We start from the raw sequence: 10,106 nt of genomic DNA, 5'->3' as shown, positions 1-10,106 counted from the left end.
TTCTTGTTAAATAGTCCAGTAGGTTCGCTGTTATAGTTGTTTTCTTTTATTAGAAAGATGTTATATTGTTATGCTTAAATATTTTTTCAAAGAAAACTTAAATCAATCATTTTCTATATGTAAAACACACACACGCACGCGCGCACACACACACTTTCACTTTCTCGCATGCGAAAACAGTAATTTCTTCCCCCCCCCCCCCCCCCCACTCGATTTTTTTCCTACCCTCGTGTAATCCCACTTACAATGAAAAGACGTTCAACTAAAGAACACACACACACACACACACACACACACGCACACACTCTTTTTTTTCTCTCCTTTTTGACTCACTTGTGTAAACAAAGTGAGTCTATGTTTTAACCCGGTGTTCGGCTCTCTCTCTCTCTCTCTCTCTCTCTCTCTCTCTCTCTCTCTCTGTGTCTGTGTGTCCGTGGTAAACTTTAACATTGCCATTTTCTCTGCAAATACTTTGTCTGTTGACATCAAATTTGGCATAAAAATAGGAAAAATTCAGTTCTTTCAAGTCATCTTGTTTAAAACAATTTTGCACCTGTGGGATGGGCACAAACAAAATTAAAAAAGAAGCCAAATTATATGCAAACTGAATTTACTGTTATAAATATTTTTTTTTTTATTCTCTAAACTTGGCATTTTCATCTGATATTCTGATACATCAAGAGCAGTCATTTTTATCATTTTTTGTTCAAACAGGAACTTCTTTTGCCAAGCATGGAAGTTATATTTCTGGTGCTTGTCTTTGCTGCAGATAGTAAAGAAGGGAAATTAATCTGTAATTAATGCTAGGGGTGTTCATTTGCTTTAAACTGATCTTTCTCATCTTAAACATTAAATTTTGAAATTATTCTCAATACATAAAAAGCTTGTGTGTTTTACTCTCAGTGTACAATACATGATAACATGTGATGGAAAGTTGGAGAAGGAGACCGTTAAATATTTATTCAGAGAAAGATTTGTGAACGCCTCATCGCTTACTGGATTATGCCCCAAACTGCCATAAAAATATCAACAAAATCAGTTGGAATCCACAGTTAAAAATAATAAACCATGAGAGTTAATGCCCTTGATGAAACGTACAAATTTCCAGTCTTGACTTTTCTCAAAATTAAGTCCTTTTCACTTCGTACGACGTTTAGAAGTAGGCTACTTGTACTTGGCTCTACATGTTATTAGTTTAACAAAATACTCAGTTTTCATATCAACTTTAAAATTATAAAACTAGAATGAACATGAAAGAGAAATTAAATCGACCGTGTCGTACATTCCCAGCGGGTGTAACTAAACTTGTACATCTATCTAGATCCAGAGAAAACGGCTAAATGTTGCAGTGTGATTGCGGCGATACCCACGTCTCCTTTACCGCGGACTTAAAAAGAATTCTTAATTGCCCTTAAAGATTTTTTTAATGCCCGAGATACACCAGAATAATATGATTTAAACAGCGTTCTCACTGCGAAGTATGTTTAAATGTTAGAATTTTGAACGTCAGTTAAGGAGCCACGATAGTGTATTGAGTAAGACAGTTTCTTCTCACCCGAACACGCGGGGTTCAAATCTGCCTTCAGGGCTATTTTTTCTTTCTTTTTTCTTTCTTCTTCTTCTTCTTTTTTTTTTTTTTTTTTTAACCCGAAGCTTTATAACAAATACAGAACACATTTTAACGATTAGTTTAATTTTTTTAATTTTTTTTATATAAAGTGTATCACAAGTGAGTCTTGAAGGCCTTGCCTCTCTTGTTTCTTCTTCTTCTTTTTTTTTTAAACCCGAAGCTTTATAATAACAAATGCAGAACACATTTTAACGATTAGATTTTAAAAAAAAGTGTATCACAAGTGAGTCTTGAAGGCCTTGCCTCTTTAAAAAAAAAAAAAAAAAAAAAATATTTTTTTTACCAAGAAAACTTTGACGACTTTTTTTTTCTTCTGGACTTGTTGGTCAATGTCGCTGCGAGACCACGTTCCAGAAGATGACCAGCTCAGATGCTTCCAGCTGACTTCGGCGGTGATCAGTTAAAGTGTTGTCGTTCCACACCAGTACGTGACTTAGATCTCTGACGGTGGTCAGTTAAAGTGTTGTTGTCGTTCCACACCAGTACGTGACTTAGATCTCTGACGGTGGTCAGTTAAAGTGTTGTCGTTCCACACCAGTACGTGACTTAGATCTCTGACGGTGGTCAGTTAAAGTGTTGTCGTTCCACACCAGTACGTGACTTAGATCTCTGACGGTGATCAGTTAAAGTGTTGTTGTCGTTCCACACCAGTACGTGACTTAGATCTCTGACGGTGATCAGTTAAAGTGTTGTCTCTGACGGTGATCAGTTAAAGTGTTGTTGTCGTTCCACACCAGTACGTGACTTAGATCTCTGACGGTGATCAGTTAAAGTGTTGTCGTTCCACACCAGTACGTGACTTAGATCTCTGACGGTGATCAGTTAAAGTGTTGTTGTCGTTCCACACCAGTACGTGACTTAGATCTCTGACGGTGGTCAGTTAAAGTGTTGTCGTTCCACACCAGTACGTGACTTAGATCTCTGACGGTGATCAGTTAAAGTGTTGTTGTCTTTCCACACCAGTACGTGACTTAGATCTCTGACGGTGGTCAGTTAAAGTGTTGTCGTTCCACACCAGTGCGTGACTTAGATCTCTGACGGTGATCAGTTAAAGTGTTGTTGTTGTTCCACACCAGTGCGTGACTTAGATCTCTGACGGTGGTCAGTTAAAGTGTTGTTGTTCCACACCAGTACGTGACTTAGATCTCTGACGGTGATCAGTTAAAGTGTTGTTGTCGTTCCACACAAGTACGTGACTTAGATCTCTGACGGTGATCAGTTAAAGTGTTGTTGTCGTTCCACACCAGTACGTGACTTAGATCTCTGACGGTGATCAGTTAAAGTGTTGTTGTCGTTCCACACCAGTACGTGACTTACATCTGACTGCACTATGGCTCAAGGTGGGTGGGGGAGGGGGAGGGTGGGTGGGGGTGGATGGGAGCGCTGTTGCGCTTTATGTCAAGTTTAACTGAATTCTCCCCCCCCCCGCCCCCACCCCCCACCTAAATCCACTGATCATGTCACACGTTTTCTATGTGGGCAAATGAGCTGCTGTGTCAAGTTTTATCTAGAATCTAAAAAAATAAAATAAAATAGAATAATAAGAAGAACAGAAGAAAAAGGATAAGAAATAGAATATTCTGATAAAACATACACAACCATCATTGTAACATTAATTATTTTTTCTATTTATTATTTCCTTGTGATTTATTCTATTTCTATTTTCTGTGTAAAATTTGTGACTTTCGTTTTCATGGGAAATTCTATGTTATTGTTTCATCAAACCTTTAGTTCTGGGTGAATAGCTACATTCAGAAAATTTGTTACCTTTTTATCTATAAAACAAAACTTTATTTTTCTTGCGAGATAAAAAGGTCGGTGGCTTCCGAAGCATTTCAGACTCATGAGCTTTTAAAAAAAAAACAAACAAAAAACCCCCCGCATAACTTGTTTTTACGTCTGAGCGATGACTCACATAACTGTGTGTTTTTACGACAGAGCGAGCGAGTTCGTTCTTTTGTTCAACGTCTGTCCAAGATATTAATTGTAGATGACCCCCCCCCCCCTCTTCCATCCCTTGCTTCATCAGAGTCTGGGTGTGTATGTGATGTCGTGCGTGTGACTGGTGCATGTGTGTGTGTGTGTGTGTGTGTGTGTGTGTGTGTGTGTGTGTGTGTGTGTGTGTGTGTGTGTGTGTGTGTGTGTGTGTGTGTGTTTCACATGTGCACCTACGCACGTACATACATGTGCGCAAAGCATCACACGCAAAACTTAATGGCAACCCACAACCTTACCTGATAAGCCACAACCTTACCTGATAAGCCACAACCTTACCTGATAAGCCACAACCTTACCTGACAAACCCAAAACCAGACTTACCTGATAAACCACAACCTTATCTGGTAAGCCACAACCTTACCTGATATAACCCACAACCTTACCTGGTAAGCTACAACCTTACCTGATAACCCACAACCTTACCTGATAAGCCACAACCTTACCTGATAAGCCACCTGGTAAGCCACAACCTTACCTGATAAGCCACAACCTTACCTGATAAGCCACAACCTTACCTGATAACCCTCAACCTTACCTGGTAAGCCACAACCTTACCTGGTAAGCCACAACCTTACCTGATAAGCCACAACCTTACCTGATAACCCTCAACCTTACCTGATAACCGTCGTAGGTCCAGGACCCGAACTTGAGCTTGCAGTTCTGGTAGTCGAAGGGGAAGTAAGTGACGTCCACCTTACAGGAGCTCTGCAGCTTGGTGGGCACTGGCCAGAACACGTTGCCCGTGAAGTCTATCATGGCGTTCGCCGGCATCAGCCCGTCCGTGTACTCTGCGGCACTGGGACAACAACACAACGACAAATGCAGCATTTCCATAGCAACAACAACAACAACACCACCACCAACATCAACAACAACTGCAGCACACCCACCACCACCACCACCACAAAAACCAGCACTGTCGGGGATCGCAGTCAAGGACCACAACTCTTCCTCTCCTTCATGGCTGCTGTGTCTGTGCTGTGTATAACCCTGATGACTGCTGTGTCTGTGCTGTGTATAACCCTGATGGCTGCTGTGTCTGTGCTGTGTATAACCCTGATGACTGCTGTGTGCTGTGTATAACCCTGATGGCTGCTGTGTCTGTGCTGTGTATAACCCTGATGACTGCTGTGTGCTGTGTATAACCCTGATGACTGCTGTGTGCTGTGTATAACCCTGATGACTGCTGTGTGCTGTGTATAACCCTGATGACTGCTGTGTCTGTGCTGTGTATAACCCTGATGACTGCTGTGTCTGTGCTGTGTATAACCCTGATGACTGCTGTGTGCTGTGTATAACCCTGATGACTGCTGTGTCTGTGCTGTGTATAACCCTGATGACTGCTGTGTGCTGTGTATAACCCTGATGACTGCTGTGTCTGTGCTGTGTATAACCCTGATGACTGCTGTGTGCTGTGTATAACCCTGATGACTGCTGTGTCTGTGCTGTGTATAACCCTGATGACTGCTGTGTCTGTGCTGTGTATAACCCTGATGACTGCTGTGTGCTGTGTATAACCCTGATGGCTGCTGTGTCTGTGCTGTGTATAACCCTGATGACTGCTGTGTCTGTGCTGTGTATAACCCTGATGACTGCTGTGTCTGTGCTGTGTATAACCCTGATGACTGCTGTGTCTGTGCTGTGTATAACCCTGATGGCTGCTGTGTCTGTGCTGTGTATAACCCTGATGACTGCTGTGTCTGTGCTGTGTATAACCCTGATGACTGCTGTGTCTGTGCTGTGTATAACCCTGATGACTGCTGTGTGCTGTGTATAACCCTGATGGCTGCTGTGTCTGTGCTGTGTATAACCCTGATGACTGCTGTGTCTGTGCTGTGTATAACCCTGATGACTGCTGTGTCTGTGCTGTGTATAACCCTGATGACTGCTGTGTGCTGTGTATAACCCTGATGGCTGCTGTGTCTGTGCTGTGTATAACCCTGATGTCTGCTGTGTGCTGTGTATAACCCTGATGACTGCTGTGTGCTGTGTATAACCCTGATGACTGCTGTGTCTGTGCTGTGTATAACCCTGATGACTGCTGTGTGTGTGCTGTGTATAGCCCTGATGACTGCTGTGTGCTGTGTATAACCCTGATGACTGCTGTGTGCTGTGTATAACCCTGATGACTGCTGTGTGCTGTGTATAACCCTGATGACTGCTGTGTCTGTGCTGTGTATAACCCTGATGACTGCTGTGTGCTGTGTATAACCCTGATGACTGCTGTGTCTGTGCTGTGTATAACCCTGATGACTGCTGTGTCTGTGCTGTGTATAACCCTGATGACTGCTGTGTGCTGTGTATAACCCTGATGACTGCTGTGTGCTGTGTATAACCCTGATGACTGCTGTGTCTGTGCTGTGTATAACCCTGATGACTGCTGTGTCTGTGCTGTGTATAACCCTGATGACTGCTGTGTCTGTGCTGTGTATAACCCTGATGACTGCTGTGTGCTGTGTATAACCCTGATGACTGCTGTGTGCTGTGTATAACCCTGATGACTGCTGTGTGCTGTGTATAACCCTGATGACTGCTGTGTGCTGTGTATAACCCTGATGACTGCTGTGTCTGTGCTGTGTATAACCCTGATGACTGCTGTGTGCTGTGTATAACCCTGATGGCTGCTGTGTCTGTGCTGTGTAAAACCCTGATGCAGTCAAGTCGGCACGTCTGTTGCTGTGCCCCAATCAGGGATGAGGACACTGAATACACAGCCAATCACTCTGAGTAATGGGGACTAAGTGGAGCGACCGGAGACAGGCTGCAATTCTTTTTTTTTCTCGTTTTTTGCGCTACCGCCTCCGTTTCATGAGATGGTGGGGGAAGGGAGGTGTGTGTGTGTGTGTGTGTGTGTGTGTGTGTGCTGGGGGGTGGGGGGTGATGCGTGGGGGAAGGGGATGTGGCTGTAGGTGTGGGTGAGTGGGTGTGTGGGAAATCTTGTCGTCAGTAATTTGCACGTGATATACGAAGGCGGCCTATAAGCGCTTCAGAGTTCGTGCTGTGTGGCCGTTGTGGTCCAGTGTGTGTGTGTGTGTGTGTGTGTGTCTTTGCGCGTGGATGTGAAGAGAGGCTTGTGAGCGTGCACACAGACTCTCACAACTACGTCCTACCAATACTGCTACCACCAGCAGCAGTAACAGCGGCATTCGTAGAAGAAGCAGTAGTTGTAGCAGCACAAGTTCAATAGCTGTAGCAGAACAAGTTCAATAGCTGTAGCAGAACAATTTCAATAGCTGTAGCAGCACAAGTTCAATAGCTGTAGCAGAACAAGTTCAATAGCTGTAGCAGAACAATTTCAATAGCTGTAGCAGCAGCAAAAGTAGCACCAGCAGCACCAGCAGAAACAGCAGCAGTAGAGTGGGGTGATGGCCTGGAGGTAACGCGTCCGCCTAGGAAGGGAGAGAATCCGAGCGCGCTGGTTCGAATCACGGCTCAGCCACCGATATTTTCTCCCCCTCCACTAGACCTTGAGTGGTGGTCTGGACGCTAGTCATTCGAATGAGACGATAAATCGAGGTCCCGTGTGTCGCATGCACTTAGCGCACGTAACAGAACCCACGTCAACAAAAGGGTTGTTCCTGGCAAAATTCTGAAGAAAAAACCCACTTCGATAGGAAAAACAAACAAAAACTGCACGCAGGAAAAAATACAAAAAAAAGGGTCGCACTGTAGTGTAGCGACGTGCTCTCCCTGGGAAGAGCAGCCCGAATTTCACACAGAGAAATCTGTTGTGATAAAACGAAATACAAATACAAGTAGTAGCGACAAAGTAGAAGCAACAGGCAGCAGCAGCAACACACGCAAACTGTGAATTTCCAACCTTATCCATTTCACCTTGCAACCAAACAAGGCCGCCCCAAGTCCCATGTCATTCCATGCCGCCCTGTTTCAGAGAAGCCAGACTGACCCCTTTCCGGAGTGGGCGTGGCAAATAATCGGGCCGCCATTGCACGCGTAATTCCAGCTGTTTCGCGGCGTCCAAACCGGAGCTTTCGTGTTTCTAATGTAATTAGACCCGTAATCAAACAACAGGAGAACACAAGACCTTTGGCTGTCTGGTGTAATGAAATCAGAGATCAAACAGAAGGGGGGAACTGCTGCAGAAGAATCCCAAGAAGTTTGTGCTGAAGCTGTTGAAACTTCTGAACAATGGAAAGACATACAGAAAGAACTAGGGGGGAAGGGAAAAGCGGTAGGGCGGGTGGGTGTTAATGGTGGTGGTGGTGGTGGTGGTGGTCAAAGAGCAGTGGAAGGCCATCTACCCTCTCGACTGCCCCCCAAACCCTACCCCCCCCCCCACACACACTCGCCCCATCCAAGCCCATTTCCCAACTTCTGAATCCATCTGTTTTGTTCCTTTTTTGTGTGTGTTCGTTCCGTCATTTTGCAGGCTTTCCTACTTTCCTGTGGAAGTGATCGTGCTTCGCTGGGAGTCAGTGTCAAACTGGGACTGCGGTTTTTGATCTCTGTGCCTCTCTGCAGAAGAGTATTCCAGAATGTGTGAATATTTGTGCATGTGTGCGAACATACCTACCTACGCACGTTCGTACCTACCTACTTACCTATCTATCTATATATCTGCATATGTGCATTCATGCACACGTAGGTGCGTAAATACATACATACATACATAAAAATACACATACAGATATACATCCCCCAAAACACCAATGCATATAAATATACGAACACATGCACATATCTACGACACTACGACACTTGGGTTTGAGCACACCCCCTCTCACCACCACCACCCCCAGCGCCCGCCCTCCCGCCCCCCACGGCCCCTCCCCCAACCCCCTCCCCCCCTAAAAAAAAGACACACAAAGGAAGCTTATAAGTCTGATTGGTGAAGATAAAGTCCGTGAAAAACTGTGCTTTGTGAAGTGAGACTATGATAGGAAGTGTGGACGTTTCCACAGCCATATAATGCTCTTCTTCTGGGACTGTGGTGAGTGTAAATGAGAGTGGAGGTGAAGGCAAGACCACAGAGAACTTATTACTGTGCTGCAGCAGAGTTTCACTGTCAGTTTCTCAAGGACGCGTCACTGCGTTCGGATAAATCCATATATGCCACACCACATCTTCAAGGCACATGCATGACCACCGGCATAGCCCAACGCGCTCAGTCAGCAGGCCGTGAGTACATGCATGATATATACCTGTGTACCTATCAGAGTGGATTCCTTCTTCAGAACTTTGCCAGAGGACAACACACTCGTTGCCATGGGTTCTTTTTCAGTACGCCAAGCGCGTGCTGCACACGAGACCTCGGTTTATCGTCTCATCCGAAGGTGTGGACGCTCATTTCGATTTTCCAGCCAAACTTGGGAGAAAGGCCGAGAGCGGGATTTGAATCCACCCCCTCCAGTGTACAACATTCCATCATACTTCTCATGATATATGTCTGTGATAATCGTGGATCTGAATTCCAGTGTACTGTTAACATTCCATCATACTGCTCATGATATACGTCTGTGATAATCCTGGATCTGAGTTCCAGTGTACTGTTAACATTCCATCATACTTCTCATAACATATGTCTGTGATAATCCTGGATCTGAGTTCCAGTGTACTGTTAACATTCCATCATACTTCTCATGATATATGTCTGTGATAATCGTGGATCTAAATTCCAGTGTACTGTTAACATTCCATCATACTTCTCATAATATATGTCTGTGATAATCCTGGATCTGAGTTCCAGTGTACAACATTCCATCATACTTCTCATAATATATGTCTGTGATAATCCTGGATCTGGGTTCCAGTGTACAACATTCCATCATACTTCTCATAATATGTGTCTGTGATAATCCTGGATCTGAGTTCCAGTGTACTGTTAACATTCCATCATACTTCTCATAATATGTGTCTGTGATAATCCTGGATCTGAGTTCCAATGTACTGTTAACATTCCATCATACTTCTCATAATATATGTCTGTGATAATCCTGGATCTGAGTTCCAGTGTACTGTTAACATTCCATCATACTTCTCATAATATATGTCTGTGATAATCCTGGATCTGAGTTCCAGTGTACTGTTAACATTCCATCATACTTTTCATAATATATGTCTGTGATAATCCTGGATCTGAGTTCCAGTGTACTGTTAACATTACATCATACTTCTCATGATATATGTCTGTGATAATCCTGGATCTGAGTTCCAGTGTACTGTTAACATTCCATCATACTTTTCATGATATATGTCTGTGATAATCCTGGATCTGAGTTCCGGTGTCCCGGAGCAAGCATGAACTTGTTTGGTTGTCTGATTCATTTGTATGTCTGTTAATGCAAGCTGATGATTTTAGACTTGCAAAGGAATCAAATAATTGCAAATAGAGTAACTTACACTGGTCAAATAATATATATATCAAACGAACCTGTGTCGAACCAATTATAACACAACTGACATTTGTCACAATGGAATTAAGAAAAAATCAAGGAACAATCAGAGAAAAAGAAGACAG

The 10,106-nt window shown here is 43.7% G+C and overlaps 1 protein-coding gene across 1 annotated transcript in view; it reads right to left on the bottom strand.

Annotated features, from left to right (window-relative positions):
• The window catches only part of LOC143281853 (uncharacterized), a 274,512-nt gene that overhangs the window by 16,153 nt on the left and 248,253 nt on the right, over positions 1–10,106 (bottom strand). The window contains exon 5 of the mRNA XM_076587098.1: positions 4,244–4,424. Coding sequence (XP_076443213.1) covers positions 4,244–4,424 — 181 coding nt within the window. The remainder of the gene's footprint in view (positions 1–4,243; positions 4,425–10,106) is intronic.

Source organism: Babylonia areolata, chromosome 5 (genome assembly GCF_041734735.1).
Source record: "Babylonia areolata isolate BAREFJ2019XMU chromosome 5, ASM4173473v1, whole genome shotgun sequence".
Lineage (NCBI taxonomy): Eukaryota > Metazoa > Mollusca > Gastropoda > Neogastropoda > Buccinidae > Babylonia > Babylonia areolata.
The sequence above is the reverse complement of the archived record's forward strand: the minus strand, read 5'-3'. Positions and strand labels throughout refer to the sequence as shown.